Raw genomic sequence first — 27,924 nt, 5'->3', positions numbered from 1 at the left:
CTCTGGGCTACACCAGACAAGTTCACCGGCAGGGGGCTCCGGTGGATTTAACTGGTGGGCCGGGAAACCAGTACGAGCCCCAGAGCTGCTCGTACTAGTGTGGGCCACAGGGTCCCTAACATGGCGGTCCCCTTGCTCCGCCTGGCGGCGTCTCCGCCGCCTTGGGGGCTCATCATCATCGCTAGATGATGAGGAGGATGCGGATGACAACAGGAATGTGGGGTCATCCTCATCCTCACTGGGACTCTCGGAGTCAGAGGCAATCTGGGCGTATGCCTCCTCGGCCGAGAACGTCCGGCGGGCCATAGGGGAGTGTGTGTCTGCGTGTATATGTGCGTGTGTGTAACTCTTTATTTTGTGTGCGTGTGTGTGGGGGCACGGGTGTTCACGAACTCACCCTAAAACTAACAGAAAAAAAATAAAATAAACTAACTAAAAAAAGGGCAAAAAATGTGGGGAAAAAAATTCAAAACCGCTGATCAACCGTCCGAAGTTGATCAGCGGTGGGGTGTGCGATGCGCTAACAGTGGCCGGACACTAAGTGCCGGCCACAGTCAGCGTACACGAAAAAAAAAAAATGCACCCCAAAAAAGGTGGGGGGGGGGGGCAGGGGGTGGGGGGGCAAGTGGCAGCACCCCTGGGGGGTCTAGGGTCACACAGCTGTGCTGTGGACCCCAGACACCCTAACTAGGGTGATGCAATCAAAGTTCAAAAACTAACTTTCCCTTTTTTTTTCCCTGCCTAAACCAAACTTTCCCTAGCTGTCCCTATGTACCTGATGGGGTCCTGGGGGGCACAGATCGGGTCCTGGGGGGCACAGATCGGGTGCAGCAGACACGTGCAGGCAGCTCCTCTCTCCTCCGGCTCCGGAACACAAAAGGAGGAGGAGAGGAGCGCCTGCCTCTTTTGAATCTGCCGCCGGACCGCCCACAGACCAATCAGAAAGCGATCCTGAGTGGTGATGTCACCATCACCACTCAGGATCGCTGGATGGTGATTGGTGGAGTGAAATCACACCACCATCACCATCCTGTTCCGGGTTATCGGGACTTCAGAGACCCGAATAACCCGGAAACGCAGAAAACCGCAGGTCTGAATTGACCTGCGGTTTTCTGCGATCGCATACATGGGGGGGTCACCGGACCCCCCGGCGCATTTGCTCCAAGTGCCTGCTCAATGATTTGAGCAGGCACGGGGTTCCGATCACCGCCCGCCGTGCGGCGGTGATCGAAAATGCACAGGGCGTACATGTACGCCCTGTGTCCTTAAGTACCAGGGCACAAGGGCGTACCTGTACGCCCTATGTCCTTAAGAGGTTAATCTTTCCTGGTAAGTTTTATCCTGCAATCCATGTACCAGTTTAGTAGCTCTTCTCTGAACTCTCTCCAAAGTATCAATATCCTTCTGGAGATATGGTCTCCAGTACTGCGCACAATACTCCGAATGAGGTCTCACTAGTGCTCTGTAGAGCGGCATAAGCACCTCCCTCTTTCTACTGGTAATGCCTCTCCCTATACACCCAAGCATTCTGCTAGCATTGCCTGCTGCTCTATGACATTGTCTGCCTACCTGAAATAATGATCCCTAAATCCCTTTCCTCAGATACTGAGGTTAGGACTGTATCACTGATTTTATATTCTGCTCTTGGGTTTTTACGCCCCAGGTGCATTATCTTGCACTTATCAACATTACATTTTAGTTGACAGATTTTTGACCATTCCTCTAGTTTTCCTAAATCCTTTTCCATTTAGTGTATCCCTCCAGGAACATCAACCCTGTTACAAATCTTTGTGTCATCAGCAAAAAGACACACCTTACCATCGAGGCCTTCTGCAATTTCACTGATAAAGATATTAAACAATATGGGTCCCAGAACATATCCCTGAGGTACCCCACTGGTAACAAGACCTTGGTCTGAATCTACACCATTGACTACAACCCTCTGTGGTCTGTCCCTCAGCCACTGCCTAATCCATTCAACAATATGGGTGTCCACACACAAAGACTGTAATTTATTGATAAGCCTTCTATGTGGGACAGTATCAAAAGCCTTACTAAAGTCTAGATAAGCGATGTCTACTGCACCTCCATCTATTATTTTAGTCACCCAATCAAAAAAATCTATAAGATTAGTTTGACATGATCTCCCTGAAGTAAACCCATGCTGTTTTTCATCTTTCAATCCATAGGATTTTAGATGTTCCACACGTATTTTGTTTCCATGTCTGTTCTGGTTTTTTTGCGGATAGGATGTGGACCCATTCATTTCAATGGGTCCGCAAAAAATGCGGACAGCACACCGTGTGCTATCCGCATCCGTATGTCCGTTCCGTAGCCCCGCAAAAAAAATAAAAATAGAACATGTCCTATTGTTGTCCGTTTTAGGCATTGTTACAATGGATCCGCCAAAAAAAAAAAGATGACATCCGTTGTTTTTTGCGGATCTGCAATTTGCGGACTGCAAAACACATACGGTTGTGTGTATGTAGCCTTAATGTGCTTTTATACAGCACTTTGGGAACATCCAACCTCTTTTGCAATTACCTTTTGAGGCTTTCCCTCCTTATGGAGGGTGTCAATTATGTTTTTCTGTGATTGTGATTCCTACTGAACCAGACTGAGAGACAATTTAAAGGCTCAGGAACCCTTTGCAGTTGTTATGGATTAATTAGCCGACTAGAATGTAAGGCCCCTTTCACATGGGCGAGTTTTCAGCGCGGGTGCAATGCGTGAGGTGAACACATTGCACCCGCACTGAATACAGAATGTATAGTACAATAGCGCTGGAGGGGTTAAAAAAATAAAAATTTAACTCACCTTAATCTACTTGCTCGCGCAGCCCGGCTTCTCTTCTGTCTTCTTTTTTGCTGTGTGCAGGAAAAGGACCTGTGGTGACGTTACTCCGGTCATCACATGGTCCATCACATGATCTTTTACCATGGTGATGGATCATGTGATGAACGGAGTGACGTCACCACAGGTCCTTTTCCTGCACACAGCAAAAAAGAAGACAGAAGAGAAGCCGGGTTGTGCGAGCAAGTAGATTAAGGCGAGTTAAATTATTTTTTTATCCCCTCCAGCACTATTTTACTATGCATTCTGTATTTAGAATGCTATTATTTTCCCTTATAACCATGTTATAAGGGAAAATACTAAAATCTACCCAGCACCTAACCCAAACTACTTGGGTACCAACCATGCCGAATTTTCTTACGCGAGTGCAAAACGCACTACAATATTTTGCACTCGCGTGGAAAAATCGTGCATTTTCCCGCAACGCACCCGCATCTTATCCAGGCAAAAAACATTACGCCCTTGTGAAAGAGGCCTAACACTTTGAGCCTAGAATATTGAACCTTTTCAAAATATTCTAATTTTCTGAGATTGTGAATTTGGGGTTTTCATAAGCTGTAAGCCATAATCATCCAAATTATAACAAATAAAGGGTTGAAATATCTCGCTTTGCATGTAATGAGTCTCATATATTAGTTTCACATTTTAAGTTGCATTACTGAAATAAATGAACTTTTGCATGGTCTAATATGCTGAAATGTGGTGACAGACTCCCTTTAATATAACTGCCTATTGTCCGCAAAACAGACAAAAATAGGACAGGTTATATTTTTTTTGCGGACCACGGAATGGAGCAACGGATGTGGACCAAAACAACGGTCATGTGCATGAAGCCCAACTGATCAGTTTTATGCCTATTCTTTGTCAGTGGGGACAAAACTGATCAGGATGCAGCAGTTCAGTTGTGTTTTGGGGCCGGATAGAAAACCCATGCAAGCAGCGTTTTTGTGTCCGATTTGCTAAACTGATCAGGCATCAATGTAAGGGCTCATGCACACGACTGTATGTATTTTGTGAAGTATTCGCATTATGCGAATACTTCCATTATATATCCAATTAAATCTTACATTAATTGCAACTCTATCGGTGTTGTATATGTTATTCGCTGCACGGCCTGCGAACTCATGTATGTGGGTTGCACCATTAGAAAATTCAAGGTTAGAGTTTTGGAGCCCCTCAACTACATCGACAATCCTGCAAGTGTGAAAATATCCAGTGTCGCTAGACATTCTATACATAAACCTCAACGAAATGTGAAACACTTTAGAGCCTTTGCTATTGAACAAGTGAGGTCACCAAAGAGAGGAGGTGATTTAAAGCGCCTTGTAAGATTAAGGGAAGCTTTTGGGATTTTTAAATTGGATACCAGACACCCCAATTGTCTCAATGTGAGAAATGAATGTATGCATTTTTATTGACCATTTTTCAGTAATTTGGGAATAAGATTTGTATATATTGCATATGACAGTCCTTTATTGTGTGTATGTTTATTATGGGAATTGTCACTTTTTAGATATAGTCATCTATTTAAACTGATGTGATTTGCAATTACATTGCTTGACAATGTGAACAGTGCTTAAGGGTCCATTCACATGTCCGCAACATGTTTTGCGGATCCACAAAACACGGACAGCAGCAATGTGCGTTCCGCATTTTGTAGACTGCACATTGACGGCACTAATAGAATATGCCTGTTCTTGTCCGCAATTGTGGAGAAGAATAGGACATGTTCTATTTTTTTCGGGAACGGAATTGCTGACCCAGAAGTGCAGGTCCGCAATTCCGTGTCCGGGCAGCACATTGTGCTTCCCCAAACAAATGAATGGGTCCACAATTCCATTCCGCAAAATGCGGAACGAAATTGCGGACGTGTGAATGGACCCTTATATAGGGAATAGAGGGTTCCACCTTTTTCTTCTTACTGCTCACAGTTAAGAACTTTGTTCGAAAAATGTCAATGTTGCTACACCAGTGGGTGCATGTACTGTATATTGCTTCTACTGCCTGAATAAAGACGAGGATTTTAGCTACCAAAGAACACCTGGGAACTGTCCCTGACTTCGCTCTGGGTTGCCCTGCTGTCACTGAGAGCCGGCCCCCACTTGGCAGCTGCACGATTAGCGAGCAGCTGCTATCTCTGAATGGATGTTCCAGGACGTCCAGAGATAAACATCCACCTATAGGACATTTATATCCTATGGACGGATGTGAAGTGGTTAAAAAGGTAAAATGTGAAAGCAGCCTAAGGCTACTTTCACACTAGCGTTTTTACTGGATCCGGCAGGGTTCAGCAAAAACTGCTTCCGTTACTGATAATACAACCATCTGCATTCGTTATAAACAGATCCGGTTGTATCATCTGTAACATAGCTAAGACGGATCTGTCATGAACTCCATTGAAAGTCAATGTTGGACGGATCCGTTTTCTATTGTGTCAGAGAAAACAGATCCGTCCCTATTGACTTGCATTGTGGGTCAGAACTGATCAGTCTTGCTCTGCATCCCAGGACGGAAAGCAAACGACAGCATGCTGCGGTTTGCTCTCTGGTATGAAAACGCAACCAAATGGAACGGAATGCATTTTGGAGCACTCCGTTCAGTTACGTTTTGTCCCCATTGACAATGAATGGTGACAAAACTGAAGCGTTTTTTTCCGGTATTGAGAACCTATGATGGATCTTAATACCGGAAAACTAAAATGCTAGTGTGAAAGTAGCCTTAGTCGTGCAGCTACATGTGTCAAGTAACATTTTAAGCGTCGTGCTGTGACAGTTGCGTAAAATTCCAAATTGGATATTTTGTGATTGCTGTGTTGAAGCTGCAGCATGTCGCAGCGCAACACCATATAGCAGGGATGCAAAACCTGCGGCCCTCCAACTGTTGCAAAACTACAACTCCCAGCATGCCCTGATAGCCGTAGGTTGGGCATCCCTGCCATAGACCAGCATTACAACAAATGTCGCCTTACACCGCCAGATAAATCGCTAACCAGTGTTCCTATACAAAAAATGCAAATATTAAACAGATGCCAGAGTTCCATTGTTTAAAAAGGAAGAAAAAAAAACATTTTTATTTTTTACTGGACTCTGCAGGAAGGAAGGGTGCAATAACGTAAGGACATGTAATACATAATCACACTGATCAAAACCAGGGAAAGATAAACGTGGTACAAAATGCGGCTTTCTAGGTGCAGAGGTCGCGTCCAGGAGCACGTGCTGCTGTTAGGACCACAGGACACGTAGTACATGGAGAGGAGACCCCCCCCCAGTGCTAGCCCAGCCTTTACACTACTCGGAAAGACCCCCTCATCATGGCCCTCCACCACTGCGCCTGCGCTATCTGCGTCCCGGCACCGCCTTACATCAATATCCCTCCGCCAGCTGCTTCTTTTCGTAAATTAAAATTCGGCCCTCACAACTAATAACGTCACCTTTCAACTGTCTAAAAAAAATAACACGTTTAATAAACCGGCCAAACGCCATAACCGTGACCCAGTTCATTGCACTATAGCGAAGCTGCATCCACGACGTGAGCGGAGGTGATGCGGCCCTATAGAGATCACTGTACACATCCGCGCACAACGCGGGGGACTTTTCTTCGGGGATTTTCGGCGCCGATGAGATTGCATTTGAAGTAAACCGGGTCGGTTGAGTGAGAAGCCCCTCAGCCGGAAGTTCAGCAGCCAGGAGCGGGGTGGGCGGCATAGCCACGGTGAGCACGGTAAGCAGAGGGAGCGCATTTCTGTCGGGTTACCGAATCTTTTCCAGGTCAGTGTTGGGTGTCGGACCCTACCGGATGTGGAAGTTGATCTCTTCTGTGGTAAAAAATAATTCAACTTCCCCCGGAACCCAGATCATCCGAACGATTTCCTGTTTATTGCGTTAAAGTCGGCAGGTTTCCGGGGACCCGGGGCTGTGCAGTGTGAATCCCGGGCTACGGGGACCGCGCGGCGGGAACGGCCGGTGCGTGTGACCGAGTGGCGGGAATGGAGGCCTCGCTGGACCTCACCGGGACGTCGCCGCACGCTGGGCGGGAAACCGCCTGCCGGCCTCGGCTGGTGCCCGGGATAACGGGGTCCTAGTGGAAGCCGCACGTCATGTAACATGGAGGGGCAGAGAGGCCATTGTGCTGCGGTGTATGGTGTGCGTTCACACGGGGCGGATCCTCGGGGGTTCTCTTCCGTTTTCTCGAGCGAACCGCAAGAAGACCGTGTAATAACGGAAGCGTCTGGGCAGACGTGTAGCCATACTGGTGCTAAGGCAAAGTGGATTCATTTCTGTGACAGCCAATCAGATTGCAGCGTCTTTCAGCCTCTAGGGGGCATCTGAAACTTTTGTTTCCACGGGCAACTGCGCCACTTACGCTTTGTACTAATTTTGATACAACCCCCATTGTGCCCCCTAACCACCGCTTCTGGGACTACAAAGCTGCAGTACCCTGTATGGCCACTAGGAGGTTTATGGAACAATGGGGGTCGTTTATCAAATCGGTGTAAAGTAGAACTGGCTTAGTTGCCCATAGCAACCAATCAGATTCCTCTTTTTAATTTTTCAGAGTTCCTTTGGAAAATTAAAGGTGGAATCTGGTTGCTATGGGCAACTAGGCCAGTTCTACTTTACACTAGTTTGATAAATGACCCCTAGTGAGTACCAGGACCCCTAACCAGTTCAGAAAAATGTAAAAAAAATAAAGTCTGTTTCAACCTTTTTCTTAATAGCACAAACATTTGTTCATTTACAAAGAAATCTAAAACCCTTATGAATGTCATCTGTGCTCCTTCTGCACATCTTGGAGCCTGGCTGTTTTGCAGACAAGAATAGTTGTTTCTGGTAGAAAAATTGCTGAATGTGCACTGCTGGTATACGGATTTTTCAGACTGCAAAACTGATGGTGATCGCCAGGCGTGGGGCTAGAAACTGGAGTGCCGTAGGGTATTTGGATATTTTAAAGGGGTTTTCTGCTTTTCTCATATTGGTGGTGGTCCGACTACTGACGCCTCCTCCAGTCGCTGTTCTTTTCATTGTTTGGCCGTTGCAGCGGAAAGCAGATGTCTCCGTCCCAGGCCCGACTAGTGTGTAACTACAACTGGAAGTGACTGGGACCAGGAGCTGTAATTGCGCTGCTGCCATGTCGTCAATATGGGGAAAGCAGAAAACCATTTTAAAGCTACTTTCACACTCGCGTTTGGTGCGGATCCATCATGGACAGATCTGTTCAGATAATACAACAGTCTGCATCCGTTCAAAACGTATCCGTTTGTATTATCTTTAACATCTTGTATTAACTTGTATCCATCTTGAACACCATTGAAAGTCAATAGAGGCGGATCCGTTTTCTATTGTGTCAGATAAAACTAATCTGTCCCCATTGACTTACATTGTGTGTCAGGACGGATCTGTTTGGCTCAGTTTCGTCAGACAGACACTGCAAGCAGCGTTTTGGTGTCCGCCTCCAAAGCGGAATGGAGACGGAACGGAGGCAAACTGATTTATTCTGAGCGGATCCTTATCCATTCAGAATGCATTAGAATGCTAACTGATCCGTTTTGGACCGAATGTGAGAGCCCCGAAATGGATCTCACAAACTGAAAGCCAAAACACCAGTGTGAAAGTAGCCTAAGGCTGAGTTCACACTTCAGTTATTTCGATCAGTGATTGTGAGCCAAAACCAGTAGTGAAGCCTACTCAGAGATCAGGTGTAATGGAAAGATTTCCTAACACAGGCATGCTCAACCTGCGGCCCTCCAGCTGTTGCAAAACTACAACTCCCATCATTCTCTGACAGCCTACAGAAGGGCATTGTGGGAGTTGTAGTTTTACAACAGCTGGAGGGCTGCAGGTTGAGCATGCTTGTCCTAACAGCACTGTTTTATAGCTGAGGCCGGCATTCTCCCCGGTGGAGTACAGCTCCCAGAGAGGTGGGTGAGCCTCGCTGTAGGACTGGTCTGGGTCTGCCATTGACACGTCCACGGCTGTGCAGTCAGATCTGAAGAGCGATGGTGGAATGGAAAGGGTGACGGATAACTGTGGGGTGAATGATGCAGTCAGTGCCAGTCACCATGTCCCATGTTCTATTCTGTTTTGGCAGTATTTTCTAATCGGAGTCAAGTAGCCTACAAAAAGTAGACGGCCTCACATCTGCATTGTGGCTTCTGTCCTACAACGGATACCATTGGCACTCCGAGGCCGTATTGATTTATTACTAAGTTTGTTAGGAAATCCACCGTTCTGGCACATTAAAATAGCACAGATTAGATGGACAGATTTTCAGTGTAGGCTAATGGCGGGTTTACACGGCCCTTTAGTTGGGCAGATTATTGGGGACGAACATTCCTGCAAACAGTCATTCCCAATAATCTGCCGATGAATGAGGGAAACACTCGTTCATCAGATGACACTGTCATTAGTGTAGGCACAAAAATGCTAGTTTCTGGGCGAGTGCTGTGTACTGTGATCTGCTGCCCAGTAACAATGCAGCTGTATGAGGACGAGTGATCCCTCAACTTCATACTGTGGAGGTGATCGCTGCATGAGCTGTATAATAGACTACTGCCGAGCACCGCCTGATTCTTATAGGATCTAGAGACCAATACAGTGGCGTGCAGTGGTATTTGTCTGGGTCAGAAGACCGCTTTTGTGACGGGAGGCCGATGGATTCCATTGTAGTCGATGGTGATCTAGCGGCGCACACTGCAGTATGCTGCATACGGCTACTCCGGTAGTCTGTTCTACCCGAGTAGGTTGCTGAGGATGTGAACCTACCCTAACCAAAAAAATAGAGGGTATAAATTAGACTAAAAACATACCGGTAGTAAACAACTTCCTGCTTTTAATACTTTTCAGAAACTTCCATGCAGCAATGGAGCAAGTTGAGTAAAAAACTGGCGCTTCTACAGTAGTAATTCTGCCCCCTTATGTTGTGCTGTTTCTTTATTATTATTGCAATCTGTCTGGGTGTCACCTGCACAGTCCGGCACTATCCAGTCAGTGCTGCTACTGCAGGGACACCCCCCCCCCCCCCTTCCCCAAACTGGTAACACCGAGATACCCAGATGGACCTTTTATTGCTAAATAATGGCAATTAATAAATGTCTAGAAAGAATAGACAAGCGAAACAAGACCATTGTATGAAAAAGGTGCACCAGAAATGTTATTTCATGGGGAATGCAAGTAGTTACTAAAAGGCCTTTTTCACATGAGTATGTTTGGTCCAGGAAGTGAGTGATGGGCAAATTGCCAGGATCAGACACCGCTCCCCTGACCCACAGGTCTACTGTGATGTACTTATATAATGGGAGCACAGCTATATCATGTAGGTCAGTGGTCCCCGACCTTTTTTGCACCAAGGACCAGTTTCATGCAAGACAATTTTCCCAGGGACCGGGTAGGGTGGGGGGTGCTGGTCGGCGCTGACTGATTTACGCACATAACAAAGCACAAGGTGCATATTAAAATATATAACACTATAATGATGGGGTTAATGGCATCAGGTACATGCTGGAGTAACTTGATGTTAATATGAGGCACATTGTTTTATCAATTTGGACCTGTATGTGCCTCACATTAATAGTAAGTAACCTCATCATGTGTACCTCACATTAATAGTAACCTCATCATGTGTACCTCACATTAATAGTAACCTCATCATGTGTGCCTCACATTAATAGTAACCTCATCATGTGTGCCTCACATTAATAGTAACCTCATCATCTGTGCCTCACATTAATAGTAACCTCATCATCTGTGCCTCACATTAATAGTAACCTCATCATCTGTGCCTCACATTAATAGTAACCTCATCATCTGTGCCTCACATTAATAGTAAGTAACCTCATCATGTGTACCTCACATTAATAGTAACCTCATCATCTGTGCCTCACATTAATAGTAAGTAACCTCATCATGTGTACCTCACATTAATAGTAACCTCATCATCTGTGCCTCACATTAATAGTAAGTAACCTCATCATGTGTACCTCACATTAATAGTAACCTCATCATGTGTGCCTCACATTAATAGTAACCTCATCATCTGTGCCTCACATTAATAGTAAGTAACCTCATCATGTGTACCTCACATTAATAGTAACCTCATCATGTGTGCCTCACATTAAAGGGGTTGTCCAAGTTATATTTATTGATGACCTATCCCCAGGTGAGGTCATCAATATGAGATCGGCGGGGGTCCGACACCCGGCACACCAGCCGATCAGCTGTTTGAAGAGGAGACTCGCAAGGTGTCTGCCTCCTCTTCACTGTTTACCTTCTAGCCGTTGCATCTGCAGTGGTGAGCAGGTGTAATTACACCCAAGCCTTCCTATTGAAATGAATGGGACGGCTTGGGTGTAATTACACCTGCTCACCACGGCAGATGCAACGGCTAGAAGGTAAACAGTGAAGAGGAGGCAGTGCTGACACCACACGAGTCTCCTCTTCAAACAGCTGATCGGAGGGGGGGTGTCGGACCCCCTCCGATCTGATATTGATGACCTATCCTAGGGATAGGTCATCAATAAATATAACTTGGACAACCCCTTTAAGGCTACATTCACACGTCAGTATTTTTCTATATCCCGAATTTCGGTCCGTTTTTTGCGGATCCGTTGTTCCTGAAAATGTTTCCGTATGTCATCCATTTTTTGCGGATCCGCAAAAAACAGAAACATGTATAAATTTCACAAAGCAAATAAAGTTGTTTGGATTTCTTAAAAAAAAAAAAAAAAAGTGAATAAGTGATTTCTGTGGGCAGGATTTAATTTCCAGGAACGGATTACGCATAAAACGGATGACATACGAATGTCATCCGTTTTTTGCGGAACCATTGACTTTGTATTGTACCAGGATCCGATTTTTGCGGAAAAGAATAGGACAAGTTTTATATTTAATCGGACATGCGGAACGGAACACGGAAACGGACAGCACACATTGTGTTGTCCGATTTTTTTCCAGGACCCATTGAAAATGAATGGGTCCAGATCTGGTCCTGATCTGTTCCGCAAAAAACGGAACAGATCAGGAAAGAAAAAACGGACGTGTGAATGGACCCTTATAGTAAGTAACCTCATCATGTGTGCCTCACATTAATGGTTAACCCAATGTTGCCCATTATTTGAAGAGGTGCTTGGGGCCACTTACTTTGCAAACGAACGTGTGTGTCCCGTGGTTGTGCTGCGGGCCGCAATGCACGAACACCGTCTGTGGGGCAGCGGATCGCAGACCCATTCACTTAAATGGGTCCGCAATCTGACCAGTGCATGAAAAGATAGGACATGTTCTATCTTTTTGCAGAATGGAAGTACGGGACGAAACCCCACGGAAGCACTCCGTAGTTTTCCGTTCCGCATCTCCAGTTTTGTGGACCCATTGAAGTGAATGGGTCCGCATTCGTAATGCCCACGGAACGGCGCCCGTGTATTGCGGATCCGCAATACAGCCACGGGGCGCACGCGTCCATGTGAAAGAGGCCTTAATGTGAGGTACATGGGGGTACTAATGTAATAGCACCATCTACCTCAGATTAATAATAGGTGACCCAATCTTCTCAAATTATGGTTACTGGCAACATTGCGGTTAATGGTTCACATTAACCCCAAATCTTGCTGGCTGCCTGATACATGCTTTTATTGGGCTCTGCGGCGGCTACGTCATGGGAGGGATTCCCTCCCTCCTTCTCCACTGACTCTAACCACTCTGATGTGCGCGTCAGGCGCATGCGTGTGATGTCTCCGCTCCTCTGCGGCCCGGCTAACAATCTTCCAGGGCCCAGTGGTTGGGGACCGCTGATGTAGATCACTTCATTTTTACCTACACATTTTGTGTGCTTGGAAAACTGGCACATGTTTACTATGCCAACGCCCCATACATGGCATTGTTTGCACCAGAATTTTGACGCATCTTATGTTCTAGAAAATTTTCAGATGCACCAAAAACAATGAATTTCAACATCCTCTACAGTATATATTTTTACACTAAGATGTGGGCATGGCCTGCTTCTATGTTTGTCACATTTAGGCTGTCACACTGTTTTTGCGGTTCTTGCTGCATTTTTTTCAGTGTTTTGGGTAAAGTTTATGGGAAATGATAAATGCAGAAAAAAAGGCTGCAATTCTGGCATTTTTTAAATTACATAAATGATTATGTAGTGTGGGTTGTTACCAAATATGTGGAGGAGATTTTAGTTTTGCAATTTTTCCATTGAAAGCATTTTTTCAATGGAAAAAGGGTGTACGGTATATTTTAACTTGCAGTTTTTTAAATAAAATAAAAAATGTATACTTTAAAAAAAAAAAAGAGGTAGATGTGTTCTGGAGTCAAAATCTTATTTAGTATCGGTGTGATGGGTGAATCTGGGTTCACTTCCATCCCGGAGGCAGAATGGTATTGTGCTGTGGTTATTTCCAGTGAAGGATAATGTACACGACTGTGCCCTCAACCACATCAGACAGCTTAGGGATGACTTGTAACACCACCTGCACACGAGCCCCTCTCTCCAACATCAATGTCTGACCTCACAAATGTACTCACTGCCCTCTCTTCTGGGAGCAACGGGGACGTGGCTGTTACACCTAGAGGCTCTGCTCTCTCTGCAGCTGCCTCGCCCTCTCTAGTTTGATGGACAGGGCCAGGCAGTGAAAACATCATCACACCTGGTCCTGTCAATCAAGGTGCAGAGGGCGCACAGTTGCAGAGAGATCTGAGCCTCTAGGTGTAACAACCACGTCCCCGTTGCTCCTACAGGCTTATTTGCATATACTAAAAATCATTTTTCCCAGCAGTGCTGGCACATATGAACATGGGACCAACACAGATGCCTTCAGCTGCCAAGGTACAAATCTGCTGACAGATGCCCTTTAAATGTAGCATTTTCACTAGTTATCTCTAAAAGTGTGTGTGTGTGTGTGGGGGGGGGGGGGGGGGGGTCAGAAGCCAGGGTGTCGGCATCCAACAGAAGCAAAACTGATTTCTGCCAGTTGATCACACGACCTGAGAAAACATCAGACCTGTGATCACTGGGAGATCTCAGGATATTACCGACAGAAACCATATCTAAATGCTGTAAAGTGGACCTTTCATCAGTTTTGACATAGGCTAATTATGGTATTACCTTGTAGGGCGGCCCCACTGCACTGATGCCATGGGTATAGATGATTTGGTCCGCTGTATTATAATGAGCAGTAAACTTGCAATGGGGAGGAGACGCAATCTTCTGCTGTGGCCAGTCTCCTTCTCCCTGGCTGTGAACGGTCCACTCTGATTGGATTACGCTCACAAATAAAAAAACAAACACCCATGGCATCAGTGGGGGCCGCCCTACAAGGTAATACATAATTATCCTATGTCAAAACTGATGAATTGTCCACTTTAAGGGGATAATAAAATTTACCAGCAATATCCATCAGTACATGGTATAGGAAAATCCTCTGTATGTAATTTGAGTGTTGAGTGAATGTCCAGGAAAATAACAGGATTCCTCCCAAAGTTTTGAAGCCTGCCGCTTTTCCCGGATGCCAGCTTCTCTCCTAACCTCAAGCCTTTCGCCCCTCTCCCCTGATGTCACAGCGGTGTGTCCCCAAATCTTGCACTGGTGCCCTCTGCTGCTCTTCTGGGTCCTGAGTGCTACATTCCCTTTGAGGGGCTATTGCCTCAGCACCTGCACAGAACATATCTCCGAGGCAGTAGCCCAGAAAAGGGAATGTACTGCGCTGGAAAAGTCGGTGTCAGACTCCTTAAAATGCGACTGTCATTTCTAATCACAATTGTGGCTGCAAACAACAAAGGCACAGGAGGACATCTCTGGCGCGTCAACTATTTGAATGGACGTCAGATCTCCCCATCAGTCATAATCTTAGCCAATAAATACAACAGCTTCACCTGAGCCAGAAAATTATCTCCACAACCAAATCTCTTCAGGACCTCCTACAGATAGTCCTACCCAATAGAGTCTAGTCTTTGAAGCATCAAACGGTTTATCAACGTTAGCTCCTTCTGAGAATTTTGCAAGGACCTATCGCACAACATAGAGCGATAAGAATAGATGCTGCAGAATAGTTTTTACATGGAGAAAGCATGAAGCTATTAAAACGGGGTCCTCTTCAAACTGTATTCAGGATTATAGAGGAGGATAAGGCAGCTCTTTAGCTCAGTGTTGTGAAGTAACTTGTCCTGCTCTGTGATTAGGATCTTTTTTTTTTGTGTACTAATAAGACAGCGGCCATTTTATTTCGCTAATGATTGCTCCCCAGACAAAACGAGCCATTATAACTAAGGGTACTTTCACACTTGCGGCAGAGGAAAGTACACTTGGACGCAAACGGATGGCATTTGTCTGACTGATCCGGATCCGTCTGACAAATGCATTGAAATACTGGATCCGTCTCTCTGGTGTCATCTGGAGAATGGATCCGGTATTTATATTTTTCACAGATTTAAAGGTCTGCGCATGCTCGGACCTGAAGAACGGATCTGTCAATGCGGCAATTGTAATGCCGGATCTGCCACTAATACATTTCAATGGAAATTAATGCTGAATCCGGCATTTCGGCAAGTGTTTGGGATTTTTGGCCGGAGAGAGAACTGCAGCATGCTGCGGTATTTTCTCCTGCCAAAAAACTTAAGAGGGACTGAACTGAAGATATTCTGAACGGAATGCTCTCCATTCAGAATATATTAGGATAAAACTGATCAGTTCTTTTTCTGGTATTGAGCCGCTGTGACGGAACTCAGCGCCAGAAAAGAAAAACGCTAGTGAAAAGGTATTTGGGAATATATTTGTAATAAAGTAATGCTTAAAGGGGTTTTCTCGCTTCAACAAATAGCATTTATCATGTAGAGAAAGTTAAAGGGGTTCTGTACTTTGTTTTAGCTGATGATCTATCCTCTGGATAGATCATCAGCTTCTGATCGGTGGGGGTCCAACACCCGGGACCCCCGCCGATCAGCTGTTTGAGAAGGCAGTGGTGCTCCAGTAGCGCCGCGGCCTTCTTACTGTTTACCGCCGGCCCAGTGATGTCACTACTAGTATCAACAAGTGAACAGAGCTTAGCCCCGCCCACGCTAGTTGATACTAGTCGTGACGTCAGTGGGCCGGCGGTAAACAGTGAGAAGGCCGCGGCGCCACTGCCTTCTCAAACAGCTGATCGGCGGGGGTCCCTGGTGTCGGACCCCCGCCGATCAGAAGCTGATGATCTATCCAGAGGATAGATCATCAGTTAAAACAAAGTGCAGAACCCCTTTAACACACTTTTACTAATGTATTGTGATTGTCCATATTGTCTCCTTTGCTGGCTGGATTCATTTTTCCATCGCATTATACATTGCTTGTATCCATGGTTATGACCATCCTGCAATCCAGCAGCAGTGGTCGTGCTTGCACACTATAGAAAAAGCGCCAGCCTATGCGCACCCCTGCGGTATGTCCACCAGAGAGGCCGGCATTTCTTCCTTTTATACGAGAAGTGTATAATGCGATAGAAAAATAAATCCAGCCAGCAAAGGTGACAATATGGACAATCACAATGCATTAGTAAGTGCCTTGTATTAACGTTCTCTACATGATAAATGCTATTTGCTGAAGTGAGACAAGCCCTTTAAGGCCCCTTGCAGACAAGCGTTTGTCACGCTGCTGAGTCCACAGCGCAGCTCCCGGCCTGACCGGGTCACATAGCATTCTATTGATTTATGATGCTATGTAACCCTTAGGCCTCTTTCACACTACAGTTTTTTGCGTTCCGTATACGGTCCGTTTTTTGCGTTCCGTATACGGAACCATTCATTTCAATGGTTCCGCAAAAAAACGGAATGTGTTCCGTATGCTTTCCGTATTTCCGTTTTTTTTCCTTTCCGTTGAAAAGATAGAACATGTCCTATATTTGGCCGCAAATCACAGTCCGTGGCTCCATTCAAGTCAATGGGTCCGCAAAAAAACGGAACACATACGGAAATGCATCCGTATGTCTTCCGTATCCGTTCCGTTTTTTGCGGAACCATCTATTGAAAATGTTATGCCCAGCCCAATTTTTAATATGAAATTACTGTATACTGTATTTGCCATACGGAACAACGGAACGGAACAACGGAACGGAACAACGGAACGGAAACGGAACCACAACGGAAGCAAAAAATGGAACAACGGATCCGTGAAAAACGGAACGCAAAACACTGAATTCAACATACTGTAGTGTGAAAGAGGCCTTACAGTACTGGAATGTATTAGATGACACTGACATAATGCCGTCACTGTCATCTAATACATTCCAGATCTGTAAGGGTTACATAGCATCATAAATCAATATAATGCAAAGTGACCCGGTCAGGCCGGGAGCTGCGCTGTGGACTTGCAGCGTAACAAACGCTTGTCTGCAAGGGGCCTAAGTATTTTCTTTTTCTTAAGAATTTGGAACGGGTGCAGACCCATTCATTCTCTATGGGACAGGAATAGATGCGAACTTCCAGTCCGCGGCTCCAGAAAAAAAATAGAACATGTCCGCAATTGCGGACAAGAATAGGCAGTTCTATGGGGGTGCCGGCCGGGTGTATTGCGGATCTGCATTACACTACGGACGCGCAAATGGACCGTTAGGCCACTTTCACACAAGCTATGCAAATTGTGTCAGAATCTGTTCAAGAAAAAAAACTGATGGTTGTGCACAGAAGTTCAATGGGTTTTTTTATTTTTTGCGATTTCAGTTCATTGTTTGCGTTTTTTTCCGTCTGGTTTGTATCCTCATTTCATGCGCGTGAAAAAACTGAAGACTAACAATCAACATCTTGTTGCAACCATCAGTGAAAATGCATTGCACCCGGGTACCTTCTGGTTTTCACGCAGCCCCATTCATGAAGAACGGACAATATAGGACATACTGCGTATTTTCCACAATGCAGCGATGCTGTGTGAAGAAACGAAGTTCATGTGCATAGACCCATTGAAATGAATGGGTCGGGATTCAGTCTGGATGTGATGCATTCACTTCACACATCGCACCCGGACAGAAAACTTGCTTGTGTGAAAGAAGCCTGAACCAGTGGAATTAAAAGGAACAAAAAGTTCACCAAACCAATATGACCAAACAAGAATAATATACCGACCATTCCTATCAGTTTTAGAAAATATTATTAGAAAATGTAGTTTTGTGTATTGGGATACAACCCTACCTAGAAAAGTGCAAAAACTGAGTGTAAAATCCACCACCAACCTATCCTGTTTTGACTTGGTGGAAGGAAAGAAAACTTTTCTCTTTGTCTGAATGCAAAAAGGTGTGTAATGTAACAATTATTTGATGTTGTAGAAAACTATGCAAACCAATTGATTTCTTTCAGGAATTCACTTATTTTTATTTTTATTCAAAGATGTCCCTGGTAGATTTGGGGAAGAAACTTTTAGAAGCTGCTCGATCTGGTCAAGATGATGAAGTCCGTATTTTAATGGCAAATGGAGCACCTTTTACTACAGATTGGGTAATTCTTCATATGGTGTTTGGTGGCACAATTACTGTTTTGAAATTTGCGTTTTTTTATTTTATTTAAAGTGTAGATACATTGTATGAGCATCCACTGTATGTGGATCACTTGCTATATTACACAGGCTAGAAGCATAGGAGACGGGAGCATATTGTGTCTCGCCAAGGCATCTGCTTAGGGCCATATAGAGTCAGAATTCACGAGTCTTTACATAGACTTAAAAAAGACCTCCAACATTTTTTTCCTAAATAATATAGCATAGGTTGATATTATAGAATAACATGGAGACTCTTGTTCATGTGCCATTTATGGGTAGCCTGCTTTCTTGATTTCCTCTTTCCCCCCCCCAAAGGGCAGCAAGTGACTAAATCAGTGACTATGTGATTCAGCTTCAGACTGTCCACGCTGCCCCCCATTGTGATGGGTCTCTCTCTGTTGGCTCTTACAAGCAGGAGGCAGGGGAGAGCAGGGTGACGCTGCATCACAAAGAAATATACTGGAGATTCTGCACATACAGATAGTATAGGCAGAAGGTTTATAACTCTGCAGCAAATTTTTTGTATGGATTTACCTATTATAGCATTGCTCTGCTCCATTCGATAGGGCAGCATGATATCTTCAGCACCACTGTATACATTGCTGAAAGGGGAAGGGGGGGGGGGGGGGGGGGCTGAGCCCCAAGAAGGGTGGAGCGTGGTCACAGACACAGCTGCCTATCAGGAAAAACCGAGGTAGAATGAAACAATACAGCCAGAATCTAGCTAGTGAGTTAGCATTAACTGCCCAGAAAATGTGCTTCTTTGTAAAGAGTATTAAGGCTACTTTCAAACTCGCGTTTTGGCTTTCCATTTGTGAGATCCAAAACGGATTAGTTTTGCTGTAATGCATTCTGAATGGAGAAGGATCCGCTCAGAATGCATCAGTTTGGCTCCATTCAGTCACCATTCTACTCTGGAGGCAGACACCAAAACGCTGCTTGCAGCATTTTGGTGTCCGTCTGATGAAACGGAGCCAAACGGATCCGTCCTGGCTCACAATATAAGTCAATGGGGACGGATCCATTTTCTCGGACACAATAGAAAACTGATCCATCCCCTATTAACTTTCAATGGAGTTCATGACAGATCCGTCTTGGCTATGTTACAGATAATACAAACGGATCCATTCATGACGGATGCACGTGGTTGTATTGTAACTGATCAGTTTTTGCAGATCCATGACGAATCCACTCAAACACAAATGTGAAAGTAGCCTGACATCTTCACATTATTGTTTCATGTATTATGTGATACAAGTAACTGTTTAATTGGTTTTAATTAACAATTCTCTCAACTGCATCCTGCATGTGTTCACATACATTGAAGGCTACTCTATATGATGGCTCGGTCTGTCGCTCTGTGAATGATCTGTTAAGATGAGACTGCTCATCTGACTGGGACTGAGCATGTGAGCACATAAAGGCTGCAGGAGAAGAGAACTGCTCACACTGCAAACATGTTTTTATCACATAGTAGATGCAACACAAAAAAAAACATTTGATGCAAATGTACATTTACAGTTTAGGGTCTAGAACTATTTGGTCACCAGGATGTTTATGACATGATACGTAGACAGATTCTTATTTATGTTTCTGTGATTCCAGCTTGGAACATCTCCACTCCATCTAGCTGCCCAGTATGGCCATTATTCCACAACTGAAGTGCTGCTTAGAGCAGGAGTGAGTAGAGATGCACGTACAAAAGTTGACAGAACCCCTTTGCACATGGCTGCTTCAGAAGGACATGCAAACATAGTAGAGGTGTTACTCAAGGTAAGCAGCTCCGAAATATGTATGACTGCAGAAATAAACATGCTAAATAAACTTACTTTCTCTTCCCTGTTAAAGGGGTTGTCCGGGTTCAGAGCTGAACCCGGACATACCCTTATTTTCACCCCGGCAGCCCCCCTGAGCCTAGCATCGGAGCATCTCATGCTCCGATGCGCTCCAGTGCCCTGCGCTAGATCGCGCAGGTCACAGGCTCTTGTGTTTTCAATAACACACTGCCGGGCGGTAACTTACCGCCCAGCAGTGTGTTCGATGACGTCACCGGCTCTGAGGGGCGGGCTTTAGCTCTGCCCTAGCCGTTTTACTGGCTAGGGCAGAGCCAAATCCCGCCCATCAGTGCCGGTGACGTCACCGGGGTTCCTGTCAGCCCCATGGAGAGCCCGGTACGTCACCGGAACTCTGAAAAATGCCTTTGCCCTACGCGATTTAGCGCAGGGCAAAGGAGAGCATCGGAGCATGAACTGCTCCGATGCTCATGTCAGGGGGGCTGCTAGGGTGAAAATGGAGGGCTATATACACTCACCTAAATAATTATTAGGAACACCTGTTCTATTTCTCATTAATGCGATTATCTAGTCAACCAATCACATGGCAGTTGCTTCAATGCATGTAGGGTTGTGGTCCTGGTCAAGACAATCTCCTGAACTCCAAACTGAATGTCAGAATGGGAAAGAAAGGTCATTGAGCGTGGCATGGTTGTTGGTGCCAGGCGGGCCGGTCTGAGTATTTCACAATCTGCTCAGTTACTGGGATTTTCACGCACAACCATTTCTAGGGTTTACAAAGAATGGTGTGAAAAGGGAAAAACATCCAGTATGCGGCAGTCCTGTGGGCGAAAATGCCTTGTTGATGCTAGAGGTCAGAGGAGAATGGGCCGACTGATTCAAGCTGATAGAAGAGCAACGTTGACTGAAATAACCACTCGTTACAACCGAGGTATGCAGCAAAGCATTTGTGAAGCCACAACACGCACAACCTTGAGATGGATGGGCTACAACAGCAGAAGACCCCACCGGGTACCACTCATCTCCACTACAAATATGAAAAAGAGGCTACAATTTGCACGAGCTCACCAAAATTGGACTGTTGAAGACTGGAAAAATGTTGCCTGGTCTGATGAGTCTCGATTTCTGTTGAGACATTCAAATGGTAGAGTCCAAATATGGCATAAACAGAATGAGAACATGTATCCATCATGCCTTGTTACCACTGTGCAGGCTGGTGGTGGTGGTGTAATGGTGTGGGGGGTGTTTTCTGGGCACACTTTAGGCCCCTCAGTGCCAATTGGCCATCGTTTAAATGCCACAGGCTACCTGAGCATTGTTTCTGACCATGTCCATCCCTTCATGACCACCATGTACCCATCCTCTGATGGCTACTTCCAGCAGGATAATGCACCATGTCACAAAGCTCGAATCATTTCAAATTGGTTTCTTGAACATGACAATGAGTTCACTGTACTAAAATGGCCCCCACAGTCACCAGATCTCAACCCAATAGAGCATCTTTGGGATGTGGTGGAACGGGAGCTTCGTGCCCTGGATGTGCATCCCTCAAATCTCCATCAACTGCAAGATGCTATCCTATCAATATGGGCCAACATTTCTAAAGAATGCTATCAGCACCTTGTTGAATCAATGCCACGTAGAATTAAGGCAGTTCTGAAGGCAAAAGGGGGTCCAACACCATATTAGTATGGTGTTCCCAATAATTCTTTAGGTGAGTGTATTTTGTGCTGCCGGCAGTATTTTTTGATGGACTGTTGTATTTGGCGCTGTTGGGGTGATATAATGTGTCACAATATGGTATTGCCGGCCCTGCCTTCCATCAATTTATACCTGACTAAAAAACGGGCCCACTTATAGTATTTTTCTCCAGGGCCACTTTAAGTTCCCAGTCCGCCCCTGGTTACCAGCTGTGTGCACTCCGCATTTTGCTGAACAGAATGTCTGGCCCCTAATAGAACAGTCCTATCCTTGTCTGTAATGCGGACAACAGAGCAGACATAAGGCCACGAACAGTACACGGTGTGCTATCTTGTTAGCATGTTTATCGTGCAATCTGCGGCAGTATTATACTGCAAGATGATCGCTAATGAACAGAAAATCTGCCCGTCTAATATACCCTTTAGTCCCTGCAGTTAAACAAAAATGTTCCAATTCGCTGAAAGCAAGCAGTAATCTTTGCGTTATTGAAACAGGAAGCATATAATTTGAAAGTTGCCCAGTCTTTCTCTTATGCAATAATTAAAGGGATTGTCCAGTGATCTAACATTTCTCTGTGAAATTATGCAAAGCATAACAGTTTTTTTAACGGAATCATTAAAAAAAAGTAGCATTGTCAAGATCTACCAAACTACAATTCCCAGAATGCTCCATTTGATTCTGTGAGAGTACTGAGAAGAGCAAGTATGGATGTTGGGAGTTGTAGTTTCACAACAGAGGTTGCCTACCCATGGTCTAGATATTGCTGTTTGGTACTTGTTACAGTGCCCCATCTAACGTGACCTTGGCTGCTGGAAAAAAAGCCACTCCTAGTGTGCCCATTCTCATCGGCTGGCTTGTACAGTAGCCGGATTCACTCCACCACGTATGTACTAGAGCAGTGGTGGTGAACTTATGGCACGGGTGCCAGAGGCAGCACTCAGAGCCCTCTCTGTGGGCACCCACACCCTGGAAGAAGTCTATGGTATACCAATATGCCTTAGACTTTTCCTGCCATTCATCAGCACAGGGCGCAATATGAATGGCTCAGGAAGCGCATTGAATGCAGGCAGGCTATTATAGCTAAATGATAAAGTACATGGAAGATATACTATATTGGACTGTAGTACTCAGGGTAAATTGCCATGTTGGCAGTTTGCGATAAATAAGTGGGTTTTGGGTTGCAGTTTGGGCACTCGGTCTCTAAAAGGTTTGCTATCACTGTACTAGAGAATCCCGGCAGTAGGGCTGAGCTATTGAAGATGTCTGACCACTGGCACTTGACACATTGGGGGGGAATTGATCAAGCCTCTTGTGCCAGAAAAGTAGTATAAAAAAGTTGCATATATTTGCAAAAAACATTTAGTGATTTTTTTTTTTCACTTTTTTTTTTTTTTTTTTTTTTTTTTTTTTAGACTTTTGGTTCTTTTGCACGACTCAATTTTTTTTTTTTTTTTTTAAAGGGGTTGTCTCATCACAGACAATGGCGGCATGTCGCTAAGATATGCCCCATTGTCTTATAGGGTCACACCGAGAACTGAACCGCCCTCCATTCATTTTCTATGGGGCCGCCGAAAATAGCCGCGCACTGGCTCTGCTTTTTCCGTCAGACCCATAGAAGTGAATGGGCTGCTATTTCCGTCAGACCCATAGAAGTGAATGGGAGCGGTGGCCGGTCATGCGCGGTGCGCTCCCATTCACTTCTATAGAGAGCTGGCTTGGTGGTGGGTAGACCAGAGTCCTCCAGCCACCACCTTGCGGGGCTCCGCTCCTGATATAGGTGCGGGTCCCAACGCTGGGACCCGCACTTATAAGACAATGGGGGCATATCCTAGTGATACACCCCCATTGTCTGTGATGAGACAACTCCTTTTAAGAATGATGTAAAAAAAAATAAGTCTTAAAGGGGTTGTGTCATTTCAAGGATTGGTGGCATATCGCTAGGATATGCCATCAATGTCTGATGGGTGCGGGTCCCAGAGGTGGCATATCCTAGCAATATGCCACTAAGGCTACTTTCCCCACTCGCGTTTTGGGCAGATCCGTCATGGATCTGCAAAAACGGATCTGTTACAATAATACAACCGCATGCATCCGTTTGTATTATCTGTAACATAGCCAAGACGGATCCGTCATAAACTCCATTGTAAGTCAATGGGAGACAAATCTGTTTTCTATTGTGTCAGAGAAAACGGATCCGTCCCCATTGACTTACATTGAGTGTCAGAACAGATTTGTTTCACTCAGTTTTGTCAGACGGGCACCAAAACGCTGCAAGCAGCGTTTTGTTGTCCGCCTCCAAAGTGGAATAGAGGCACAACGAAGCCAAACTGATGCATTCTGAGCGGATCCTTTTCCATTCAGAATGCATTAGGGCAAAACTGATCTGTTTTGGACCGCTTGTGGGAGCCCTGAACGGATCTCGCAAACGGAAAGCCAAAACGCCAATGTGAAAGTAGCCTAATGCTTGAGATGATATGACCCGTTTAACAAATCCCCACCCCAAGAAGAATTCCACGCAGGTGCAATGCGTGAGGTGAACGCATTGCACCCGCACTGAATCCCGACCTATTTATAATCTATAAAATATGTCTTGTATTGTTGGGACAATACTCTAAGGGTCCATTCACACGTCCGCAATCTGTTCCACATTTTGCGGAACGGAATTGCGCACCCATTTATTTCTATGGGGCTGCACAATGTGCTGCCCGGATCCAGAATTGCGGATCCGCGCTTCCGGGTCCGCAATTCCATTCCCGAAATAAATAGAACATGTCCTATTCTTTTCCGCAATTGCGGAGAAGAGTAGGCATTTTCTATTAAGTGCCGGCGATGTGCGGTCCGCAAAATGTGGAACACACATTGCCGGTGCCCAAGTTTTGTGGATCCGCAAAACATACACTGACGTGTGAATGGACCCTAAGAGATCAGCACACAAACAGCATTATCTCCTCTCCACAGGATAGGTGGTAAATGTCTGATCACAAGAATGCTGGTCCCTGAGTCCTCTGTGTAAATGGGCCAGTAGTGCTGGTAGTTGACTAGCGCTCCATTCACTTCTAAGGGGCTGACTGAGATAGTTGAGCACTCTAGCTGGCAGTCACATAGCAGTGAACAGAGCTGTGGTTACGGTATGTTTGTAGCCAAGCCTGTTTGCAAAGTATAGTTTAAATAAATAAAATAGTTTTTGTAAAATAAAATTAGGGCTGTAGGTAGCTATCGATTATTTTAGTAATCAAGTATTCTACCGATTTAATTCTACGATTAATCGAGTACTCTAATAAGAAAAGCTAATTAAAAGAATGTTTTCTATAAAAACTCATCAGCTCCCTTCAGTTCCACCTCCAATGCAATTAGTTCCTCCAGCAGTGCCACTGCACCCCCCAGTGCCACCAGCTCCCCCTGACATTGGACACTGCTCGTTTCTATGGTTACAACCACCCTGCAATCCATCAGTGGTGGCCATGCTTGCATACCATAGGAAAAAGCACCAGCCTATGTGTTGTCCCACGGTCCCGGCCACGAGAGATGCTGATGCTTTTTCCTATAGTGTGCAAGCACGACCACGGCTGCTGGAATGCAGGGTGGTCATAACTAGGGATGAGCGAATTGACTTCAGATGTTTCATCTGAAGTCGATTCGCATAAAACTTCGTTCCAATACTGTACGGAGCAGGAACGCTGTACAGTGTTAGAATGTATTGGCTCCGATGAGCTGAAGTTACTGCTTCCCGAAGTCTCGCGAGACTTTGTGCAATAACTTAATACATTAATTTATACTGTAAAAAAACATTTCCCGAACTCTGGTTCGGTTCCAAGGTACCACTTGGAACCGAACCCGAGTTCGGGAAATGGTTTTATACAGTACAAATTAATTTATGAAGTTATTGCACAAAGTCTCGCGAGACTTCGGGAAGCAGTAACTTCAGCTCATCGGAGCCAATACACTAGTAAGTGGCTTCTATTAACTTTCTCTACATAATAAATGCTATTTGCTGAAGAGAGACAACCCCTTTAATACGCAATATTTTATACCATTTAAACATTTTTGTAATGATTGGTAAGCCTTGCTGTTACTGCGAATGCCATATCTGATATCTTTTCTTTGCATTTCCAACATAAAGTTTTCCCCCCTCTTTTTAGCATGGTGCTGACATTAATGCCAAAGATATGTTGAAAATGACTGCTCTCCACTGGGCGACAGAGCACAATCATCAAGAAGTAGTGGAACTGCTAATAAAGTATGGGGCCGATGTACATAGTCAAAGCAAGTTCTGTAAAACTGCATTTGATATCTCTGTGGATAATGGAAATGAAGATCTTGCAGAAATCCTCCAGGTGGGTTTACATCAGTGATTTGCTTAGGATTTATATAATCTTTTATTAAAGTGACAAGGTCCAATCCGGTAGATACCCAGAGAGAATTGCTGCTTCGTCATTAGTATTGGTATGTCAGTACGTACAGTATATGCTGCCTTCATAAAATGAAGCTCTTATGTGGGTCTCTTATTGTTCCTAAGCCGTCTTGTGACCGATCAGAAGCACCAGAATATTGAAACAGTTGAAGAGGTGATCAGGGCGAGAAAGAGCCTTAATATGAGCACTAATAGCACTTTTCATTGACATAGTAATTTACAGAGGTTCTCCAGGGTTTTGATATTGATGCTGTATCCTCAGGATAAGTCGTCAGTGTCTTATTTGTGGGGGTCCACTCCCTTTAGGAAAAGGCTGTGGTGCGCCTGTGAGGACTCTTCCTAGGCCATGTGATGTCACATTCATTGGTCATGTGGCCTAGGCACAGCTTGGTCCCATTCAAGTGAATGGGGCTGTGCATCAATACCAAGCACAGCCACTCAGTTGGACCCCCGCCAATCTCATATTAATAACCTATCTTGAGGATAGAACATTAATATGAAAATCTTGAAGGACCCCTTTAACATACACCACACTCACTAGTTTCTTATTTGGTTTTCTCATTAGTCTGTGATATATATGGGGTCTAGGTGTTTTAGAAACTAAATTGTGCTTTATTTTTGTGTTAGATTGCTATGCAGAACCAAATTAATACTAATCCTGAAAGCCCAGACACTGTAACAATACATACAGCAACGCCACAATTTTTCATTGGACCGGGGGGAGTAGTCAATTTAACAGGTAAGACCAAGAAAGCATGATTTGATTTAACTGTTGTAGCTTGTTAGGCATACTTCTATCTTGCAGCTTTATCTGCAGTTGCAAGAAATAAAAACGGTTTGAAAGCGTTCGTCCCCAAAATGGGTTGTAGCATTTAAATCTATTAGGCTTTGTTCACTGCGCACTTTTGGGGAATTTGTGCATGCTTTTTAAATATATTTCAAATGTATTTAAAGGGGTTGCCTGACTTATTACAAAAGTCCACCCAAGCCAGCAAATAGCAGAAAATAATAAAAGAATGTATACTCGCCCATTACATCCAGCACCACTGTTCTGATTCCTCTTGTTGCTGCAGCCGTGACGTCGCCATTTTTACTGCAGTGGTGTGGTATACCGCTGCAGTCAGTCACTGTTCTCTAGAGTATTTGACATGAGACCACCAAGGCCACTGATTGGCTGCAGAAGACACATGGAATATACTGACACATCATTGCTGCAGTGACTATAGAGTAGCAGAGTGGAATATACTTTTATTATTTTATGCCAATTGATGGCTTGGTGGAAATTTTAAAGGGGTTGTCCGGGTTCAGAGCTGAACCCGGACATACCCTTATTTTCACCCAGGCAGCACCCCTGATGTTGCCACTAGATCTTGCAGGACATGGGCTCTTTTGTTTACAATAATACTGTGTATGTAATACCGGCTCTGATGGGGGGGTGCTTTAGGCTGCCCTAGCCATTTTACTGGCTAGGGCAGCGCTAAAGCCCGCCCATCAGTGACGGTGATGTCACCGGGCTTCCTGGCAGCCCCATGGAGAGCCCGGTACGTCACTGGAACTCTTGAAAATGACTTTGCCCTGCGCAATTTAGCGCAGGGAAAAGGAGAGCATCAGAGCATGAACTGCTCCGATGCTAGCCTCAGGGGGGAAATGGAGGTATGTCCGGGTTCAGCTCTG

At 45.0% G+C, this 27,924-nt stretch overlaps 1 protein-coding gene across 7 annotated transcripts in view; it reads left to right on the top strand.

Annotated features, from left to right (window-relative positions):
- Positions 1-5,905: 5,905 nt before the first annotated feature.
- Positions 5,906-27,924, top strand: part of GABPB1 (GA binding protein transcription factor subunit beta 1) — a 46,636-nt gene continuing 24,617 nt past the window's right edge. For 3 of the 7 annotated variants that reach the window (XM_044279595.1, XM_044279590.1, XM_044279596.1), the window contains exons 1-6: positions 5,906-6,815; positions 13,628-13,677; positions 18,198-18,305; positions 19,951-20,118; positions 25,979-26,173; positions 26,878-26,989. In XM_044279595.1, the coding sequence (XP_044135530.1) occupies positions 13,639-13,677; positions 18,198-18,305; positions 19,951-20,118; positions 25,979-26,173; positions 26,878-26,989 (622 nt within the window). In that variant the 5' untranslated portion in view covers positions 5,906-6,815; positions 13,628-13,638. Of the gene's footprint in view, positions 6,816-13,627; positions 13,678-17,844; positions 18,105-18,197; positions 18,306-19,950; positions 20,119-25,978; positions 26,174-26,877; positions 26,990-27,924 lie in introns of those variants that run through there. The other 4 variants (XM_044279591.1, XM_044279593.1, XM_044279592.1 and 1 more) reach the window with 4 other exon arrangements.

This window comes from Bufo gargarizans, chromosome 2 (genome assembly GCF_014858855.1).
Source record: "Bufo gargarizans isolate SCDJY-AF-19 chromosome 2, ASM1485885v1, whole genome shotgun sequence".
Lineage (NCBI taxonomy): Eukaryota > Metazoa > Chordata > Amphibia > Anura > Bufonidae > Bufo > Bufo gargarizans.
This window is presented reverse-complemented; position numbering and strand designations above follow the sequence as displayed.